Genomic DNA, 21,975 nt, shown 5'->3' with positions numbered 1-21,975 from the left:
TGCCCATGTGCAGTCTACCAGATTTTTCTAGAGAGGCCGGGAGCCTCAGACAAACCATCCCCACAGTGTTTCCCCAAATCTAATTAAGAGTTAATCCTTTAGTGAATAGCCTCGGTGCACCAGGGACCAGACCACCTGCTTTGCAGCTCCTCTGCTCCCCCTTGGTCCTAGCCACTGGGCAAGGCGACTACCTCCATGTCCTAGCCTAGATGCCAGCTCCAGGGCCCAGCAAGGAGGGCCAGGGCAAGCCCAGGTCTCTTGCCACAGGCCACCTGCCTCTCCCTGTCTGAAGGCCCTCAAACACTGGAGTCCTCATGCTTCCACTGTGGGAGGCAGACAATGGCCCCAGAAATGCCTTCCATCCTCCCCAACCCCCACCCCGGAGGAAAGAAAACAGCATTCAGCCTCAGGAGCCCAGGAGGTATTTCTGGGCCAATTAAATCAGAGAGGCTGTTATTGCTAATGTGTAATTGGTTTTAAAATCAGCAGACTTGCCTATCTCTGGATGACAATATTTAAATAGCAAAATGCCCATCCCGAGCGGTTCTTGTAAACCATGACCAGGGCCTTCTCCAGACGCAGCCGCCTTCTGTCAGCTCCCTCCTTGAAGGCAGTGGCTCAGCTCTAATTGGCTGCTGGGGATAAATATTTACGGTGCTGTGTAAACACAAGCATCTGCCCAAAGTCAGCTCCCAGGATCTCCACGCAGCACCCAGGAAAGCCAGCAGGCTCGGGGTGGGGAGTGGGGGGTGCCGGCTCTCTGAGCTGGCTATTCTTTTCCTACAAATTGACAAGCACTGTAGTCTTCCAGACTCAGGGCTGAATATCTAATTAAATTTGCAGACCAGGATAACAGTGTTGGTCCTCCTGGGTTCAGGAAGGCCACAGTTTCGAGGCTCTGCAGGGAGGGAGGTCCTGCGAAGTTACGGATTCCCTTCCTGAGCCTCAAATCCTGCCCTGCCTGCGAGCCCTGAGGATCTTGGGCTTGGGAGACAAAGATGCCCTCATTCCGTCACTGACCGCCTCCAAGGATGAAGACTAACCTGCTGGAGATGGAGCCGCCTATGTTTTGTGGGGCTAAATCCCCACCTCACGGGCTATACTGAAGACTCAGAGCAACAAGGGAAGGAAAGGGCCCCGGGTAAGGCCAGCATCACAGGAGACCTCCATGCACAGTAGCTGCTAATTTAATATCTGCTTAAGTTGGTTTCAACCTGGGCTGACCATGAAGGTGCTTTAAAAATACAGATTCCTGGGGCACCTAGTGGCTCAGCGGTTAAGTGTCTGTCTTTGGCTCAGGTCATGATCTCGGGGTCCTGGGATCGAGCCCCACATCAGGCTCCTTGCTTGGTAGGAAGCCTTATTCTCCCTCTCCCATTCCCCCTCCTTGTGTTCCCTCTCTCACTGTGTCTCTCTCTGTCAAATAAATAAAATCTTTTAAAAAAATACAGATTTCTTGGTCTCATCCCTATCCCACTGGAAAATCCCTGGGTCCCCAGAATCTTTATTTTAGGGGTTCTCCAGATGACCCTGATTTGTTAGCCAGCCCCAGTCACAGCCAGCTCAACCCACCTGGGCTTAGCCTCATGTTCTACTTGACACAGGAAGCCCTCCTAAGCTATGACATGCACAGGGGATAAGATCCCCCAATTCCCTCAGGACTCCTGTTGGAGATACTCCTTTGGTTTTATCCTGTCCACTCTTGTCCTGAAAATTCTGTTTATTCCAGGTCTCCCCAACAAGACCACAGGCTTCTGGGGGGGCAGTGATGGTCCTGCCAGATCTCTTAGCCCTTGGACCTCCAAGATCCTATTCTGTGTTGGCTGTGGATGATTAGGCTGCAGATAGAGACGATGATACACTCACCTGTCCTGCACATTCTCAGAGAGCTCTGTGTGAGCAGTGCTGGGGCCACAGGGGGTGGGGGGAGCACCGGGTGAAGGGGGGAGCCTGGGTTTTACGGCAGACAGCTGGTCCACTGTCCTGTGAACTCCACCCTCCCAATGTCACGGCACAGGGTCAGGTTGGAGAGCCGGTGGGCCGACGAAGGGAGCTGTTTTGGTTGGGGAGCAGAGTGAAGGATCAGGGATGGTCTCTCTAGGGAGAAAGCATGGATAAAATCAATTGCCCCACTGGTTCTCAGTGGACCCTATGAGAATTCAGATTTTGTCTGAGCTCAGATGTCTCGGTCCAGACCTCCAACGGGTCAACAGGAGCTCAACTTGGTCAAGAAAGCTCCTGCCAGACGACACCTACCTGGGCCAGTCAAACCCCTAGCCCAGCCCCCACAACCACACCTGGAACCAGGAGAGTGCCTTCCCAGAGGCTGAGGATTTGGGAGCATTGTTTGCAATGATGACCACCATCCCTGGGTCTTTGGCTGGCACTCCCATGCCCTGCTGCTCTAGTGTCCCCTGCGTGGACTCATCCTTCACCCCCCGCAGCCTTTCCCCCTTCTCGAACACTTCATGATGTCTGAGTAATGATGGCAGGTCCCCTTGCACTGCTAATCTCTTCTGAGAGTGTTCTGTTCACCTGCTTCACTTGGCGGGAGGGGGCACCCCCCGAGGGACACACTTGAGGGACACACTTCCTGTGACCTCTCCAGGAGACTATTTTCCTTCACACTCATGCACCCTGAGGTCCAGTGGGGTCGGTGGTATTCTTCTCCCTGTCCCTGCGCCTGCGCGGCTCCTCCCTGCTTTTCCTTTGAAGCCGCAGCTCTTAGACTTCCACCTTCCCATCCCCCTCGTCGCTGCCCCCATGTTGCTGCATTCCCCTGATGTCCTCACAACTCCCCATCATGCAAGTCTGGGCACCCGGTTCACCTTCTTCCTCCCCATCACCACTCCAGCCCTCATTCCTGCAGTCTGTGTGGAGGACCCAGCCCACGCGCACCCTCCTCTCTCAGACCCTCGGTCTCCCCCTTTCAGATTCCAACACTATAACCAGTCCCTTGCCATACATTCACCTTCTCTCCCTCGGTTATGTTCTCCAACCAAGGCTGAACCTGGTGACCCACCTTCTCTTTGCCTGAACCTGAGGCAACAAATTGTAAAACAAAGCTAATTAATTTCTCCTAAAACGTATGACCCCCAAGCCCTTAAATATGAGCTCAACAGAGTCCATAAATCTCATCAAGTTTTCCAAGAGGCTATTTCTTGTGTTCCCTTTTGTCTTCAGAATGCTACTGGTGCCTCTCTCGGCTCATGGCCATTGCTCTTAGCCTCTGATCTGAGACCAGAAGCCATCAGTCAAGAACCTCCTCACATTCCCACCACCACGACCGCATGCCCAGGTTTCAGTTTTCCCAGTTCCAACCAAAGGCCTCTTATTCTTTGGCTTGCATTTCCTTTTGCCTTTGCAAGAATCCCATGCCTCCATTCATCTCCTCTGTCTTCATTAATAATTTCTCCTATTGGAGTACTTCCATAGACTTGTCTGCATACAATCACGCACTTGCCTCTCTGACTCAAGACACTCCCTTTGACTCCCATCCTCTCCCAGGAACTGCCTCATTTTCCTGCTCTCTTAATACCAAAATACCTGAAAAGAGTCGTCCACGCTTAACTGATCCTACTCATTGACAGTCTCATCAACAATTTCTTCCTGCTGTTGGATCACACCCATTAGCATCATCCTTCCTACTCCTGTGTCTGGTCTCGGTGAAAGTCACTGATAACTTAGTGTTGCCAAGCTCTGAGTCTCCTCTCTGTCCAGCTCTTCCTTGAGCTCTGAGCAGCATTCCAAGTGGCTGGCTGCTTCCTCTTTCACTTTGGATCTTCATGACTCATCTCCTGGTTTGCTCCTGACTTCATAGGCTGCTCTTTCTCAATCCGCTTTGCATCTTTCCCTACCTGACCTCCAAGGACCCATTCCGCTGTTTCTAGATGATCTCACCCAGGTCCATGACTTTAAATATCACTTATGTGCTGATGGCTCTCAAAGTTATGTCTCTGTACTGACCTCTCTCTTGAGCTCCAGACACATAGATCTAATTTGACATCTCCACTTAGATGACTCAAGGCATCTCAAACCTGACATACTTAGAAAGGACTTCATTCTGTAGTCACTTCACCAACCTGGTTCCCGTCACAGGGAAATCACCATTTAGGATGCTCGAATCAAAAATCTAGGAATCTGGGGCACCTGGGTGGCTCAGTGGGTTAAGCCTCTGCCTTCAGCTCAGGTCATGATCTCAGGGTCCTGGGATCGTGTCCCACATCAGGCTCTCTGCTCGGCAGGGAGACTGCTTCCTCCTCTCTCTCTGCTTGCCTCTCTGCCTACCTGTGATCTCTCTCTGTCAAATAAATAAAATCTTTAAAAAAAAAAAAATCTAGGAATCTCTCTCATTTTACTATTCCTCCTTGTCACTTCTCTTTTGCAATGTATCCGGACCCCACTCATGTCTTTCATCTTTACTCTCCAGCCTCATCCAAGTTGCTGCCATCTTTCGCATCTATAGTGAAATCCTTTCTTAAATGGTTTCCTCTCTGTAGGCTGGGGCTGCTCTGGGGAGGAGGGCTCTGTGGAGGGTTGGTTTCCTGCTGTGCCGATGACACAGTCAGTGCCAACCACAATAATCAGATCTCTGAAGAGAAAGCGTGTGGGCCCCTCCTCTCTGTCACGCTGCCCTCAGAAACAGCACTTCCATTCAGAAAGCCAGATCAAGTGCCATTAACAAATTAATTCCGATTAGCACAGCCCAAGCACTTAAACCTCAAGGCAATCCCGGTCAGTCCTACAGGGAGGTAGCTTGGTCTGCTAATAAAGTGGAAACTGTATTGGAAGCGGAGGGGATTGTCTGATGCCTGTCTCTGTCCCTGAAGGGGAGAGGAGTGGGATTTGATTACACCATGGTCTCCTGAGGGAATTAACTCACTTTCCAACGAGAAGTTATTAATTCTCCAACTTGGCGGTTAGGTCTGTGAGGACGGGTTCGGCTTTCACACCCTCCTGTGGCCCGTGCAGCCCCCAGTTTAGGACTGAGCATTCCACAGGTGCCCCAGGGTTGAATGAAAAATCATTAACTGGTAGGGAGGCAACAAGTCTGGGGCCTGCTATCATTCGTAACCCTCTGTTCTTTTATTTAACAGATATAACTGGGGCCCCACTGTGTTTGGCACAGCAGATTTAAAAGTTAATCCAAACAGATAAGGCTCCTATTCTCCTCAGAGACTAGGGAAGGGAGGCAGGTAATCAGCATGCATAAACAAATGAGAAGCTGACTTCAGAGAGTGACAAGGGCAATTAGTATAAGACAGCAGGACAAGGTGACAGAGTGTGTTGAGTGGGGGATGTCCTAGGGGGCCTGAGGCAGTGACACCTGAGCTGAGTCCCACCTCTTCCAACAAAGCCTTTCACAGGCCTCCCAAGTGGAAAGGCCCCCTCCTCTCGCTGAAGTCCTAGAGCACTTTTTTGGGGACCTGCTCTCTATTGCTTTACGTGGGTGGCTGCTGCATCACTGTGTACTTGAATCTGTGCCCCCCAGATGCCTTCCCTTCCCCTGTCCAGTGGGCTGCTCAGGGGCAGGGGCTTCCTCCTTTCTGCCTCTGCCTCCTAACTTTCCAAGCCTCACCCAGATCCTCAGCTGACAGACACTCGGGGGAGTCGGAATGGACACCTGGCCGAACAAGAGCCTGAGATGCACATGGAGTTCCACAGAAGCCTTCCCTCTTATCCTGGACTCTCTAATTAGGCAAGGAGGGAAAGTACTGCATCCAATACCTGGGAATAGGACTGGCTTTGGATTTGAAAATGAGTTTCCAGAAGGATGACTTAAAATTTTTAAGACTATTACTAGCTTTCTTTTTTTTTTAATTTATTTTATTTTATTTATTTGACAGACAGAGATCACAAGTAGGCAGAGAGGCAGGCAGAGAGAGAGAGAGGAGGAAGCAGGCTCCGTGCTGAGCAGAGAGCCGATGTGGGGCTCGATGAGGGGCTCGATCCCAGGACCCTGGGATCATGACCTGAGCTGAAGGCAGAGGCTTTAACCCACTGAGCCACCCAGGTGCCCCTATTATCAGCTTTCTTATGGGAATGCTTAGAAACCTTCCTAAGAGCAGCAACCAGCCAGAAGGATAGGTCAGCCTGAAGATGAAAAGTTCCAGGACCGAGGCAGTGAACCACCCTCCCAGAGCTGGGCTCTATCCTATATCTCCATGTGACAGCTCTGCCAGTGACTCAGACCCTTAAAATGGGTACCATCCCTGCCACCAGTAAATCACAACTGCTTAATTGTAGCCAGCCTTCCTCCAGCTCAAAACCTTCCCTCCCTCAATATTCCCAGACATCCCAGGATTTCAGCGCTAATCATCCAGGAAGCTAGAACATTGCCGGATGAAATATGAGGGTACAAAAGGTGCTGTCAGCCCCCGGGTGCCTCAGCCCACGTGCTGTTGGGTCCTGAGTTGGAGGGAGGCCTGAGCTCTCCATGCTATGGCAAATGGAGATGAGGCATGGTGCCCGACCCTGGAGGAAGGAAAGCCAATGGGCATGAGGATGAGATGAGCGTGGAGACGCACCGGGCACTGCTGCTAACCTTTCACGAGGACTGTCCTGGCCTCAGCCCACTCGCTCCTCCCTTCTGACGTCAGCAGGCCGATTGGAGGCAAGCGTTCATCCTCGTTGGAAGCCATTTTGACTATCTTTCTCAACTGAGTGAACAGATCCCCCTCACTGAGACGGCGGAAATTAATGACAACATCCAAGACAAAGAACTGTGGGGGAAACAGGTCAAACACATCACTCATGGCAGCCAGCCCAAGGCGAAGGGCTTTCACTGAGCCTTCACATGTGAGCACAGGTGGGGGATACTCGGGCCCAGGGATCTCAAGGTACATGATGGCTCTGAACAGTCACAAGTTGGGGACCCAGCCAATGCTGTCAGCTGTGCTGGACTCCAAGCTTCCCCAAATCAAAGAAGGCAGATTAAACTTAGCTCAAATAAAACTTCCTTCTGTGGTTCTTACTTCATGTGGGGAATCAGGTATAAATTTGCACCATTGCTGTTGGAGGGCAGTGTCTGTCCAAACTATAAACGTGTGTTCCTTATGATTCAGCAATTACTCCTCTATATGCATATTTTAGACTAAGGCTTGGAGAAACATATACTCTTGCACCTCGAAGATAAGTGAAGGAGTGTGCATATAAGCCATATTTGCAATAGCAACATGGTAGAGGGTGCCCAAGTGTTTTCCAGTAGGGGAATAGCTAAGTCAAATGTAGCACCTTTGTCTAGTGCACGTCCACTCAGCAGTTAATGGGAATGAACTAGTTCTAGATATGGCTACAGGGACAGATCTCAAACACAACAGAAGCAGAGAAAAAAAGGCAAGTCATCAAATAATATGCAGAGGAAGATTAAAATGAAAAACAACATGCAAAAGTTCTATCCCTATATGTGTACATATATATGTGTACATGCGTGTGTTCTGCGGGAGGTGTGTGAGCTATCATTTAGTAGCTCTGAAGCTGAAGTCTTGGGCTTCATGAAAGGTCTTATTCCAGCCCCAAGTTGTGATCCCTTTTCAGCCAGTTGATATGAGAACCTGGTCTCATGCCCTGAGTAGCATACTCGTGGCCTAGTCCAGGGCAGGGGCCCTGAGGGCATTTCTGGAATGGACGAATACTGCAGCATGGGGGGGGCTGGGAAATGCTAGTTTGATGTTTTAATGAAGATGGAGAAAAGTTCTTGTTTGTGGCCAAACTGCCAGGTGGGCTTCTGGTGGGAAGAGCCAACCTAGGATGGCAGACTTTTCCTGAGCTCCTATCAATGACTGCAAATGTCAGGGGAGCCCAAGAGAAAACGTGGTGGCATGAATAGCTGGGGAATCTCTGGGTAGGTGTTAAACTTGGGTTTTAGCAAAAAACAACAATAACAAATGAACAAACAAACACACCAAAAACCAACAACACCAAACAAAAAACCCACCAAAACCCAAAACCAAAACAAAGCAAAGCAAAACAAACAAACAAACAACAACAAAAAGAACAAACAACCCAAGACCAAAAACTAAAACAAACCCACACCAAAAAACCTCACAAAAATCCCAAACCAAAAAACCCTAAAACAGCTTTTTGTCAGATGAAATAATTAGGGGGAGGCTCAGCATAGAATCTATAGATAGCCTGGTGGGCACTGGTAAGGGGCCAAGGGTCCTTAGGCTCAGCCTGTCCCCTTGGTCCTCATGGGCCCTTGTGGGCTCCCAGAAGCCAGTGTGAAGTCGTGAGCTACTAGGAGGTGGGGCATAAGCAGGGGACACTGGCGAGGTCTCCGAGGCCTTCTCAGCCTTGGACAGGCTGCTCAGCTCTTCGGTCATATGGGATTCCAAGCCCTTCTGCGAGTCACTATAGAATCAGGCAGGATGAATACATGTAAGCGGCGAGCTTACAGCCTAGACATGGAGGTCTGGACAGTCAGTCTGTAAAGCTGTCCATCTGTCTGCATGTGGTCTCCAGGAAGGCCACCGCCTGGGTGATTCATGAGGAGTGGCTGAGGCCCTGCTGGGTCTCATGAAGGCCCCACCGTCCATCCAGACCAGCCGACCTGGCTGGTCAGGGCCAAAACGGGAGCCCATGGAAGTCATTCTCAATCGATGACTCTCCTCGTTCTTAAAATGCAACTCAAGGGAGAGAAGTGGGACTGACTAGGAGTCAAGAGAACCTACTCTGTCCTAGCTCACTGTGTGCCTCTGAGAGGAGGCTGAGCACCCTTGGTGAAGTCGGACTGGTCCTCCTGTGCCCTCCCCAGCTGGAGAGGCTGCAGCAGAGAGGGCCGCTTACCTGGTTGCAGCAGGCCACGATGACGTGCTCTGGCTCGGGCATGACACTGCTCTTCTGGGCCACCAGTGTGTCCTGGGTGTGGCCAGGGAGCCGGTAGGAGGAGAAGAGCCCATAGTATTGCTTCATACAGAGTGGCTGCCCTGACAGCTGGCCCTTGGCACAGTCGGTGGGGATGGAGTGGCTGGAGAGCGGGGAGGGAGGAAGGGATTGGAATTGGTGCTATTTGACTCGATTCGGCAAAGCAGGGCACAAAACCCAGAACTGCATTAGGATGGCCATCAAGGAGCTGGATTCCCCACTCTTTGAAGTAGTGGGGTGCCCTATTTCCATGGCCCATGGAGAGACCCTTGGGGTTTTCTGAAACCTCCGACTGTCTCCTTCACCCCTGCCTTGGGCACTACATGTACAGAACTTGTGTTTCAGTCCTCACGCCTTCGCTTGTGCTGATCTTGCTTAGCCTGCCTTCACCCCGCCCCTGTGCTCAACGGATTTGTTTGGAAAACTCCTTCCACCCCTTCAAGAGCCTACTCTTCCATCACCTCTTCCAGAAGCCTTCTCTGAGTTCATGGTAGAAAGTCCTTCCTCTCCTGTGGTCTCAGCACATCTTGTGTCCCTCTTGATTCCCTCCCTTCGCCTCTCGTCCACCACTTCCTCCCCCTCCTCCTCCCCTCCTCCCTTTATCTCTCTCCTTCCTTCCTCCATCCCTCTCTCCCCTCTCTTCCTTCTTTCTCTATCTCCCCTTCTTTCCTTCTCTTCCATCTTTCCTTCCTTCCTCCCTCTGTCCTCCACTTCCTTTCCATCTTCTTCTTCCTTCTCTCTCTGTCTCTTCACCCTCTCTCCTTCCCTCCTCCCTTTCAGGCAACAAATGGAGCACTCCTTTGTGCCAGGCACCTTTCTGGGATCTGGGGTTATAGTGGCAAACAAAACATGAGTGTTCTGTTCTAATGGGGCACAGGTCCTGGGTTGTGTAGGTAAAGCATAGACAACAAGCAACGAGCTGATAAATGGGAGGGTTTCAGGGTGACAAGGACCAGCCATGTGAGCTGAGCCCTGAGGGTAAGAGGCAGCCCTGAGATTAGCTGGGGCAGAGGGAGGGTGGGGTGTCCCATAACCCTGCTGCTTGAAGTACAGGCACCGCACTGAACTGTGGGAGTCAGTGGGAGCTCTCAGAAACTTTTATTATAGCAATTTGACTGTGGAATTTTTTGTCAAGTCTAAAATAAAAATAAAATACATGGTTGTGTATTTTGTACCTTTGTACCATTGTTCTGCAGATTCATTTTTGTAGTGTTTTACATTTTATAAAATTAAAAAATACATTGGTCCTTCACCACGGATCATTTGGGAACAAGTGTCCAAGCTGGGGAGGAAACCAGTGAGGTTGAAGCCAGGTGCATGGGCTCAGTGTGGGGAGACCATTCCCCCAGCTGGCAACTAACAAGGCTGAACCCACCATCACCTGGCTCCCACTCCCAGGACTCCTTCTCTGCCTTCTCCTGGATTCCCTAAATTCCTGATACACATAACAATGTGGGTGTGTGTGTGTGGGGGGGTGCAACGTAAAGAGATTACGGAGGGACAGGGCTCATAAAGGACCCATTAATGGTCGGGTCAGCTGGGGTAAAAGTTATTCTGATGCTGGAGGAGTTGGGATGGGGGGTGGAGGAGGGGTGGTAATGCACCTGCTCTATGACAGGAGCCGGGAGCACAGAGCTGGAAAAGACAAGGTCTCTGCCCTCTGGGAGCTCCTTGGCTAGTGTGGCAGGGAGACATATGACTCAGCAGGCTGTGCTAAATCAGGGCACTGCCCTCCCCAGGCTGGCCCCATCCTACCTGTCCAGCAGGGTCTTGTAGTGGAGCACACCAGAGATGAGGTTGGCTGCAAACCTGCAGAGAGAGCAGGCCTGAGGTTGTCCTCTTAGGGGCCCAGGCTCCTTCCCACTATCCAACCTTCCATTCCTTCCACTCCACAGCCCACCTCTCAAGCTCAAGGACCACCACCCCCCACAGCTGCCATCACACTGCCAGTCCTTCAAAGGCCTTGGATTAAAATGGTCCTGTGGGGATAATGGATAATTTGGAGGAGAGGATACTTGAAGGTGAATGAGGAGGAGGAGGGAGAGGAAGCTGGGAGGGGCCGCAGAGTAGGCAGGAGAAGGCTGGATGGTCAGGGGTAGGGTTCTCCCTAGGAAAGGACTGTGCTGGGCCTAGACTAGGCCAGGAACCCAGGTTTGGGGAAATCCAGTCTCCTGGGGGAAGTCAATAATTTGGTCCCCTTAGTGGTAATGAAAATGGAAGGGGGTGCTGGAAGGCGGGGTGGGGGGGACATCATCAGAGATCATGCCACAGGACTGTGTCATCTCAACTGTCCATGGATGAGGACCCTGGCTTGATTGCATCAGGAAGAAAATGCCCCCTTGGATGCAGTTTGAGAACTGTTTTCAGAAGCTGTTCGTCCATCTATCTACACACTTTCTTCTGTCTCCCCACCCCCAGAGGTCTGGGCTACAGGCTGCCTGGCCAGCAGCTCAGCGGGGCTAGTCCTGGTGGGGAAGAAGGGGATGGGGGGGGTGGTCTTCTGAGCATCGCTGAGCCTTGCCTGTAGGCCCAGGTAGGCCCTGCCTCTTTTGTTTGTTGGTTGGTTTTTTTTTCTCCTCTCTGAACCATGGCCATGCTGGGCCACATTGGGTGTGGCTCAAAGCGACTCCTGTCCAGAGGCCCTTCCTCCCAGCCACATCCCTGTGCAAATGCTTGCCTACCCCGCCCCCCCAGCAACATCGGTGGGCCCAGAGGCCGTTCCAGTGGTTCAGTGAGCCCTGAAATTACAGCAGATGGTAGAGGCTCTTGTGGTGGCAGCTGGCAGGAAGGAACTGTTTCCACCCCCTCGGAGCCTCTGTTTAGAGCTAGGGGCTAGTGGGGGCTCAGCGGAGTTCCTCTCAGACAGCCTGGGGCAGTGTGTCCCAGGGCCAAGTGCAAGCCTCAAGTCCTTGTGGGGTCAGAGGGTACACACCTCCTTCCAGGGCCTCAGCCAGGGCAAGAATGCCATCGAAACACCAGGGCTTGGGGAGACCACGGCCTCCACTACTGTCAACTGCATCCCAAATAAATATGTTCTGAGGAAGACCTTGTGTTTGTCCCTCACAGAGCAGCCGCATCTAACCTACTTCCCGGACCCATGGCCCAGACGGCCTCTGTCTTGGGCGCTTTGGGCCTCAGAGAGCTCAGCCAGGGCACAAGCCTCCAACTTTCCTTCCTGGTCCTGAGGCCGGGCTCCAGGCAGACTCTCCAGCTGTGAGCCCAGGAGCACGGTGGCCTCACCTCAGCTGGTCGTTCATGTCTGGGAAGTGCTGCTGGGCGAAGATCACGGCTGGGCTGGAGTTCACGGGCAAGGCCAGGCGGTTATTGAGATACATGTCATTCAGCCAGTACTCAGACACCTGTTGGGGAGAACAGGAGCGGTGCCATTATCCCCAGTGGCCATACCCCTCTGCACAGGGTCACCTTGCCTATGGAGAGCACCCGTCCCATCCTGGCAGCCCCACGGAATGATTGGGACACTTTGTTGGATCACGTGCTTCATTCCTTCGTTCCACAAATACACCCTGAGCCCCAGTTACCTGCTGGGGCCTGTGTGCTCTCCAGTTCCCCATGACTGACTTCCATCTTTGCCCCATACCTTCCCTCTCTTCCATCTCAATTTCCAATTCTGGGTGTTTGGTACTTCATTCTTGTCCCCTGCCTATCCTTATGTGTGTCCTGTTTCTGATTTTTTCCCCTTCTTTGCTTCCCTGAACGTACTCCTACCTTCTGCTGCCACATTCCTGTCTGCCATCCTTGTCCCCCATCTGTCTCCATCTCTGTACCCTGTCTTTCCCTACTGCCCCATTTATATCCCCTGTGGCCCCACCTGTCCCCATCCCTTTCCCCATCTGTCCTCTATCCTTGTCCCTGTCTGTCCCCCATCCCTGACTCCCATTGCTTGATCCCCATCCCTATCTCCCATCCCACATCCTGTCTATCCCTCATTTTTGCCCTTGCTGTCCCCTTGTTTCTCCTTTCTTCCCTATCCCCCCATCTGTCCCATCTTTGTTACCTACCTGCCCCTCATCCAAACCCGCCTCCATGTCTGCTCCCTGCCCCCCACCCTGTGGTTTCCTTGTCTGCGTTGCCTTCTTTCTGCAGTCTGCCTCCTCTCAACAACTCTTACCCAATTGGCTGTCTTCTTCTGTCGTTCCAGGAGCTTCTGCTGAAGGGTCTCCCCAAGGCCACCCGGGGCCCCAAACTGCTGCACGATGGCTTGACTCCTCCTAAACTGTTCCTCAGGTACCAGATGATGCATGCATCGCAGGTAAGTGGCGAGGGTCTGCTGCAGTGGGGGCACTGGAAGTTTGGGCAACTCCTAGAAGAGAGAGTTGACAGGCACTTGTTATGCCGGATCTTATGTGGGGTCCATAAGACTGTGCCTGTCCCCAGGTTGGTCCCTGGAGTGTGTCTCCATTTGTTCCTATCCTTGTTCCCCATCTTGGGTCTTGCCTATTTCCAGGACCCAGCTCAGCGGAATTCTGACCTTAGAAAGCTTCTGTTTGTTTTTTCTGATATCCCAGGCCTGCCCCCAGGAGGGGATAAAGTGTAGAGGAAAAGACCTTGATGTTGGCACCAGACACACCAGGGTTCATGCATTGAACCAGATGCTGACAAGCTGTGTGATCATAAGCAAACTCCCTCACCTCTGTGCCTCAGTGTCCTCCCCTGTAAAATGGGGGTAATAGCTTCTACCTCTTATCAGATCAAACAGATCCTACATGAAAGTGCTTTTAAACCACAAAGAATGGGTGTAAGGTAAAAGAGACCCGTTATTCATATTGGCTGCTGGTCACCATTAATTTAGGAATTGTTCGCAGCTGGGGCTTCAGAAGCTAGTTCATCTCTGGACCCAAAGGGTATAACACTGAAGGAGAGATTGGCTCCTTTTTCCATCCCCTCCTTTCCCTTCTTCCTCACTGATCTACTCACAGCCACAAACCATGACTTTTTATAGTACTGATTTGCGTTCACAAAGTTGGTGGTAGGGGGCCACCTTCTTTCGGGGGTTTTTCCCTTTGGGGTGGTGGGGGCAGGCTGTGGAGTAAAGGGACCCACTGAAAGCTTGCCTGTGCTTTGGTCCTGCGGCTGCCTGGGCTGGAGCCCTCCCCAGAGCTGCCCTGGGCAGACAGGGACCAAGTGTAGGAGCCTGTGCTTATGAATGAATGGGAGTCTTTGCCTGCCTGATCCTGTCTTGAGAGCTCACTGCCCTAGGGGGAGGGAGGAGGGTATCAGTGCCAACTGTAGGCTGCTCCTACCCCAGGGAATGCTCGGAAGAGGGTGCTCTGGACAGCATTCTAGGCTGCTCCAACCACTTCAAGAGAGCCATGTCAGGTCCCCTCCCCCAGCTGCTCTGGTTCCCTCTTCCTTCTCTTGGGGTCTATGGTGGGCAGGTGGGCAGGCACCTGCAGGAAGCCCAGTCCAGCTGGTGGCCTTGCCAAGAGTATCAGGAGGCCTGACTGGAGCCCCTGCTAGAATCAGGCCACCCTTCCTCAGGGCTCTGACAGTGTGCTGGGACTCAGTCATGGGGAATCAGTGGTGGTGGGTAAAATGGGACAAGGCAGGAAATCTCGGCTCACATGTCTGAGCCCTATGGGGCTCCTCCCCAGACTATCCTGGGCTTCCTGGACAGGGACATGTACTAATGAGGACATTAATTTGGACACTCGGGTCTCAAGTCAGTACACATTTCATGGGCAGTGCATGTGAGCCAGGCCCTGGACTGGACTTAGGAACAATGGAGAAAGAAGGGCTGCTCTCAGGGAAGCCCCAGTCTAGTTCGAGGAACACGCCATGGCATGTTCAGCAACAGAGCTGTCTGTCAGCTGGAACAGTCAGGACAATGTGGTGAGCAATTTCATGCGGAGAAGCCAAAAAGTTCTGATTAGGGTTCCAAATGAAGCCCCAGGAAAAGACGTGGCACGAAGACAAATGTAGCCAAGGGGCCAACACCTCAATGACCTGCAGATTAGACGGGGTGCTGCACCACTTAGGAAGGTGGGGAGGGAGGATGCCTGCCTAAGGAGGGGTGGCACTGCCTTCAGCCAGTGGGGAAGATTGTGCCTAAGCCTCCAGGACTGAACGAGGGACAGCAGCCGGGGCTGGGATATGACAAGGATTAGAGAGTTCAGTCTTAGCCTAAGGCAACTCCACTGGGTTCAAAGCCTTTGCAAGTGAAACTTGGGGAGAGGGAAAAGCCTTGGGAATAGAGTACCTGACCCGGGTCAAGGGCTCTTCCTGGCCTTGGGAGTTAGGAAGCATGGCTGTCAGCAATTCTTCAGCACCCCGTGAAGCCACTCCCCACCCCTCCAGGCTCTCCCAGGCTCAGGGCAGGACTGCAGCCTGGGCTTTATGCCCAGCAGAGGGCAGGGCTGTTTGCCAGGCAAGTGCTCAGGGCCAGTCCCATACAGGACTATTCTGGAAGCAAGGATAGGTGAGGGGGGAAGAGTAGGGATAAGGGACAGGACTCCAAAAGTAACTCACAGGCTCCTCCTCAGTGCTGGGAGTTTTTGCTGCCATCTTTTGGGGAACTTTTTCCAGTATGGGCATCGTGGTGACTCCTGGCAAGGGAAGCAGAGGTGCAGACCTGGGGACCAAGAAGCAGGGAGGCATCAAAGAACTTCCACAAAGAACAGCCACAAAGAACTGCCACGGACCCTTCACCTCCCAGAGCCCGATATTCCACCCCTCCCTGGGAGGAGACCAGAGCTGGACGTGGGGCCCAATTACACCAGGCCTCCTTATAGACCTGGTCCCAACCTCCCACTTCCAGACCAGCACCCCTTACCACAGTGTCCTTTCTGAATCCCCAGATGGGATAGACAGAGGTCTACAGCAAGCCTTTAGCTGACATCTGTTCCATAAGACTGTCCCCCAGGCTCAACTGACCACCCCAGGCCAGAGTGGGAAAGAGCAAGTTTGGGCAGGCTCACTCCAAATCATAAGGGGTCATTGGCAGTGTACTCGCTTTGTTCCTGCCTGAGATCCAACAGATAAATGTTTTGCTGATTAAAATCTCTCCTAGTAGACTGTGAGCTTCTCCCGTTGTGTTCAGTGCTTCATCTCTGGGACCCAGCTGGGTGATGAGCATGGAGTAGGATCAGGGCTGGGTAGCTGAATAAAAGGAATGCACGTATGCGTGAATGCACGCGTAAATGAATACAGGTCCTCCAAGGCTGTGGGCTCCAGGACGCACTCTGGGCTGACGGGGAGCCTGGCCTGTGGCCAAGGCAGGGATTGTGGTGGAGGGTCCTGGGGCCTTCTGGTTGGACTGTGACTTAGGCAATCAGTTTCTGGTTTGTAGGCTCCTAGTGTAGGTGGCATGAGAATGCTGAGGGAGACGGTACAGGGCAGCTGGGCAGTCCCGCCCCTAGGGGCCACCTGACTCAGCCTGATGAAAAATGGATAATTTTTTATTTACAGTAGAAGTGACCCAGGACAACAGGGGCAAAAGCCCATTTTTAAGACCATCCTCTACCCTCAGCGACCCCCCTAAGCAGAGCCTCAGAGCCACACACCCATGCTTTTTCACTTACCCATCCTCTATTCTTTCCTAAGAGCCTAAAACTCATGTTTAGCTCATGTGATCCTCCACCCCAAGCAAGCACAGCGCAGGTGGGGGCTAGGCTCCAGGCACAGATGACCCAAGGACAGAGCATTTAGAAAGATGGATGAAAAAGGCTCAGGAATGGGGGAGCCTGGGGCTGTCTGGCAGCACTAGGCAGAGAATACAGAACCCACACTAACTCTGTGCCAGGATGCTCTGGTCTAGGTGGCCCCCAGAGCTGTTGAATAGCATGGTAGCTGCCCTGACACCCTGCAAAATGGAAGCAGCGGGCATCCAAGTTAGGGTCCTGCAGGGCTGCAGAGTTCTGAAAGGACGATGAAGGCAAGGTCCAGTTGGTAAAGGCCCTTTTGCAGCTGGAAACCCTGTATCTTTGAGAGGTGTGGGATTGGAAAGGTATGGCTTCCTGGGGAACAAATGGGAGGGCCTGGTGTCCTCGGGGCTGCTTTTCCTCCCTGGCCCATGGGCCAGCAATTAAGAGGCGTATGTCTATCCGAACGCGTATCTTTCTGTCTGTCTTTACTTGGTGCCCTCCAATGCATGCTGCCACCAGCCTAGCTTCCGGAGGCTGCTAGGAGAGGGTCTCCGCTCTGCCCCGGGCGCCCAATCCCAGCTCCGCCCCCACAACACAGGCGGTCCCTGCTCTCTAGGGACTCCCTGGGACCCAGCTCACACATGCCACCTGCGGCTGCTCCCCACCTCCCGCCTCCGCGAGGGTCGGGGGCGCACCCGCAATTCAAAGGGGTCCGCGTGAGCCCTGGCAACGCCATGGCTGGGCACTGAAAGTGCAGACCTTGGCATTTAGCACGCGGGGATCCAGGAGAATAGAGAAGCGAGGATACGCACGTGGAGCCGCGGAGCCTGATGGTCAAGCCTCTCCCAGCCCTTTCCCCTTAACTTCTCATGGTCCTGCTCCCTCCCGGTCCGCCTGCCTCCACTCTCGGTGCGCAAGCGCCAGAGCCGTGGAATCCAACAGTCTCCCGGCAGTTCCCCGACGGCCGCTTCGGTTCAGGACTCGGGAAAATCCCGGGGATCCTGGCGCCTCTGGATCCGCGCGCCCTCCCTAGACGGAGCCTTCCTCCACCGCCCTCGGCTCCCTGCGCTCTGTTCCCCGCGCCGCGCTCCTCTAGCCCAGCCCCTCTCACCTGCCCTCCTCGGTTCTGCCGCTTTGGCCGCAGCTCCCCCGCACCAGGCAAGACTGGGGGCGGGAGTGTGAGCCGGAAGGGATCCAGGGGCGCGTCAGCAGTACGGCGGTGGGGGCCTCTGTCCGCGGTAGAGACTCCGACGTCGCCGGGTCCCCGCGGCCTCCCTACTGGCTGCCGGCGGACCGGCCGTGCCTGTGATCTCCCTCCCCCTGTTCCTCCTCCTTCCCCTCTCTCCTTTTCCCTCCCTCGCTCAGCCCCACCCCGTCTCTCTCGCTCTCAATCTTCGCCCCCACCCCCGCCGCAGCCTGCAGCGATCCCACCTCCCGGACCCCTGCCCCGGCTCGGACGGCTTCCCAGATGAGTTTGTGTCAGGGCGGCGGAATCCAGGCCCGAGATTGCCCCACCCATGCCCACTGGTCCCCTGACCAGCCTTCCCCAGTCCAGGCGCTCCCCCAACTCCATTACGCTAGCCCCGGCTGCGTCCGCATAACCCTGGAGAGGGTTGGGTCCGGGGAAATCTGGGCCCTCCCCGCCGTCTAGGCCAGGCTCAAATCAAACTACAACTCCTTTCAAAATGATAATGAAAGTAATAATAATAATAACCCTCTTTATTGATCACTGCAGGTTCTCCCTCCTTTTCTATTTCCACTCCATCCTTGCTGGCACTATGGGGCGGGGGGATGGGGGGGGAGGGAGTGGAGATAACAGACCTGGGGATGCTTAAAGACCACGCAGCCAGAGGCAGACACTCCTCCCAGACAAAGCACTCCTCCCCCCATCCCCATCCCAGATATAGATCCTTACACACCAACACACAAAGACAGATCCACAAAAACAGACCCTGCCCAGACAAACCCACACACACAGCCCAACACGCAGAGTGGGGACAGACGTGCACGCTCCAGCAGTGAAGACGCTTACAGGCATTGTTTAATACACAGGCATACCCCAACTCCGCTGCCCCTCTATACCAGAACTGGAGGGCTCTTCGGCCTTCATCAGGCCGCAGGCTCCAGGACTGGGAGTGGCCTGCAAACCCGGGGCCGGCAGGTCCGGAGACTCAGGTGGGGAGACTTCCGACAGCCTTGGCCAGATGCTTCCCGTAAGGCCGGGGTAAGGGTGGGGTAAAGAGGGTGGGGGGTTGGCACCAGCTCCTACATTGGCACCCTCTTCAGTCATGACTCAGACCCGCACAGGCAGGACACAGCAGACACACCAACTGTTCCCCGGCTCCTCGAAGGGTAGAGCCTAGCTATCTATCGAACACACTTGACTGAGACCTCTGTCCGGAACAGCTCGGCCACTACTCCTCACCGGAGCCGCAGCGGGCGGGGATGCCGGGCTCGAAGGGAGCCCACGCCTGGCGCTTCAGAGCTCCAAGGCTGACACAGGGAGTGTCCTCAAGGGGCGGGGCCTAGCGTACCCGGAGGGAGCGGGTCCTCAGGCTCCCCCGGGCGGCGCCCTGGGGCGCTGCTTTGGGGCTGGAAGGAAGGGGCTGTCGCGGGCTGAAGGGAGTCGTGTGCTACAGGGTGTATGGGAGCCTTTGCTGGATTTGCTTTTTTTCGTATCTCCTCTGCCACAGGCTTCCCGAGAGCTGTCAGGGTAGACCTGGATTAGGGCTAGACCCCGCTCACCCTCCCCTCTGCCCTGGCCCTGTGCCCGGCCGCCCACCCTCATCAGTAAAGAGACTCGGTCTCGAACAGATATAGTTTATTGATTCGGGCCGGAAGCACCGCGGTGCAGGGGGCCAACTTGGCACTGAGAGAAACGGAAGGAAAGAGACAGACGCACGGTTCTACACAGGGGAGCCCCGAGGTGGCGCCTCTCGCACCTCTTTATCTCTGCAGGACCGTATGGCATCGCGTGCCTCCGTGCTCTACGCCCCACTGGACGAGAGGGAGGGAGGCACAGAAAGGGGTCATAGAGAGGGGATCCCGACAGGGAAGTCAAGATGCGCGAGGCTGTGGAATACTCGTTGGAAGGGGCGGGCCCTGAGCCTGAGCTGGCCAGTGCTCTAACAAAGTAGCCACCTTGACCCAGGGAGGTGGGGGAGTGGGTGGGTGGCCTGGAGGAGTAGCGGGACTGCTAGCTGCGGGTGTAGTAATTGTTGTAGACGTCCTCGCACTCGTCAAAGGGGCCCGAGGGGCTTCGATTTGCGCCGTCGGGGTCAGACACCGGGCGCTCACGTAGGCGCACAGCATCATACAGACCCTGGGGTGGCTCATCCAGGAGCACATCGCGTTCGGAGCGGGAGCGCCTCAGGAGGCCCACGTTGCGCAGCAGCAGTAGGACGGGCGCGTAGAGCAGGTTGGCCAGGCCCATGCCAAGACTAAGTTGCGCAAAACCGAGCGAGTGCACTATGTGGCCCGCCACTATGGGCCCGAGCGCATAGGCCACGGAATAGGAGATGTCGGCGATAGCATAGACGCTGCCGTAGACGGAGACGTGGCGCACGTCCACGAGAAAGGCGAGCGTGGGCAGCAGTGCCGTGTCAACTAGCGCAATGCCAAAGCAGAGACCGCAGAGCGAGACCACTAGTGGTGCGAAGGAGCGGCAGGCAGGCACCACGCAGGAGCTGGCTCCGATCACTGCCAGCCCGAGGGCTCCGTACAGCCACTGGAGGTGTGGGTAGCGCGCCGCCAGGCGCACGGTGAGGTAGACGCCTAGCACATGCGGCACAAAGGCAGGCAGCCAGGCCATGCCCGTCTCCCATTCAGACGCCGCCATCGTGTGCTCCATCCACGTGGCGATGGTAGGCTCGAGGAAGGCGAGGGGGATATTACAGGTGGTCAGCGCCCCGGCCACCACGGCGATGTAAGGGTCCAGCATGAGGCGGTGGATGGGTGTGCCCACCGGCAGGTTGGCCCGCGCCCGCGTCGCAGCTGAGAAGGGCTTGGCTACCACCAGCAGCAACAGCGCGTCGAACAGCGAAACAGCGGCGAGCACCAGAAAGGGCACGTGCTTGCCCGCGAACTCGTAGAGGAAGCCCCCGAAGGGTGGCGCCACCAGACTTCCAAAGCTGATAAAGGCCAGCGCCACGCCCAACGCGCGGCTGCGCTCCGGCTCCTCCGGATACTTGTCGGCGATCATGGCAATGCCAGACGTGTCCGCAAAGGCCGAGCCCAGGCCCTGCAGGCTGCGCGCAGCGAAGAGCGTAGCGTAGTCTTCCGCGAACGCGAACAGCAAGGTGGAGGCGAACAAGACGCCCAGGCCGATAAGCAGCGGCACGTCGTAGCTCATGCGGTCAATAAAGGGCCCGCTCAGGGGGTTCACCAGCAGCTGCAGGATGGCTTTAGAGGCAAACAGCACCCCGATCTTCACGTCCTCACTCTCTGTCTCTGCCTTCGGGGACTCTGAAGTGTTGCCCATGTTGGCACCGCCATTGGCTGGAGTGGACGGCTGCAGGGTGGATGCTTCGGTGCTCGGGGTGTTCCTGCCGGCCTTCTGCATGTGGGCAATGTAGTCGGGCACGATGGGCACGATGACCATGTACAGCATGTTGTCCAGGAACAGCGCTATGCACACGATGACCAGCACCAGGCGCCGCTGCCGCCGGGGATCCTGCAGCACGGCGCCCATCGCCTCCGACAGCTTGATGGCTGCCGCCCTGGCCGGGCCCACCGGCGCCGCGGGTTCCATCGCCTCTACTCCGCCGCTCTTCCGAGGACGCCTCCGCCGGGGCCGGGCGCGGGCGCCCTGCAGTGCAGAGACCAGGGCACCGAACTTCGCCGGCGCGCTCCGCGCGGCGCAGCGCAGCGCCCCCTGTGCCTCAGGTGGCTGTAGGGCTCATGGCCCTGTGTCCCGGGAAAGGCAAAGACCCTGCCCCTCGAGACGCCGCGGCTGTTCGGAGCCGAGCTGGGACCCGCCGCTGCTGGGCTCAAGGGCGGTCAGGGAAGGCGGGCGCGCCGAGGGGCCAGGGCTAGAGACTGAGCACGCTGCACCTCCGGCTCCCCGGGCGCCGTCCCCGAAGCGTTGAAAAGCCGCCCGCGCGGGCCGAGGGGCATGCTGCTGCCGCCCGCCCGCCGGCTCGCTCGCCCAGCGGCCGTTCTCCCCTCCCCTCGCGTCGGCTCTTGCCTCCTCCTCCGCCGCCTCCTCTTTTTTCCCTTTCCACTCGGGGCTGTGACGCGGCGAGTCTCGGCCCCCGAGTGGTGCCCAGGCCACTTGCGTCGCTCATGCTAATGCGACGTCGGCGGGGCGGGGGCCGGGGGGCGGGGCGCGGCCGGGCAGGGGTCCCCTTCCCAGATGCGCCAGGACTGGAAACCCTAGAAAAGGGTCTTGGTGAGAAGAGAGTCCTGGACAAGCCTCTGAGGATGGATGCGCTGTAGGAGGAGAGGGCTGTCTGTTCCCCCCGCCCCCGCCCTGTTCTAGGACCCGCGGGCTTTGCGCTCGCTCTTTCTC

General features: G+C 55.3%; 2 protein-coding genes across 2 annotated transcripts in view; both read right to left on the bottom strand.

Moving 5' to 3' along the window:
- The window catches only part of LOC111145252 (choline O-acetyltransferase), a 48,107-nt gene extending 30,457 nt beyond the window's left edge, over positions 1–17,650 (bottom strand). The window contains exons 1-7 of the mRNA XM_022500041.1: positions 17,578–17,650; positions 15,352–15,454; positions 12,995–13,183; positions 12,106–12,224; positions 10,621–10,674; positions 8,788–8,968; positions 6,545–6,722 (exon numbers count right to left, since the gene is read on the bottom strand). Of these exons, the coding sequence (XP_022355749.1) occupies positions 6,545–6,722; positions 8,788–8,968; positions 10,621–10,674; positions 12,106–12,224; positions 12,995–13,183; positions 15,352–15,417 (787 nt within the window). The 5' untranslated portion in view covers positions 15,418–15,454; positions 17,578–17,650. The remainder of the gene's footprint in view (positions 1–6,544; positions 6,723–8,787; positions 8,969–10,620; positions 10,675–12,105; positions 12,225–12,994; positions 13,184–15,351; positions 15,455–17,577) is intronic.
- Positions 17,651–19,662: 2,012 nt separating this feature from the next.
- On the bottom strand, positions 19,663–21,216 carry LOC111145430 (solute carrier family 18 member A3). Its single transcript, XM_022500311.1, has one exon. It carries the CDS (start codon positions 21,214–21,216, stop codon positions 19,663–19,665), a length of 1,554 nt encoding a protein of 517 aa, XP_022356019.1.
- Between the last annotated feature and the right edge of the window lie 759 nt (positions 21,217–21,975).

Source organism: Enhydra lutris, unplaced genomic scaffold (genome assembly GCF_002288905.1).
Source record: "Enhydra lutris kenyoni isolate GAN:26980312 unplaced genomic scaffold, ASM228890v2 scaffoldscaffold12, whole genome shotgun sequence".
In the NCBI taxonomy this organism is placed as follows: domain Eukaryota; kingdom Metazoa; phylum Chordata; class Mammalia; order Carnivora; family Mustelidae; genus Enhydra; species Enhydra lutris.
The sequence above is the reverse complement of the archived record's forward strand: the minus strand, read 5'-3'. Positions and strand labels throughout refer to the sequence as shown.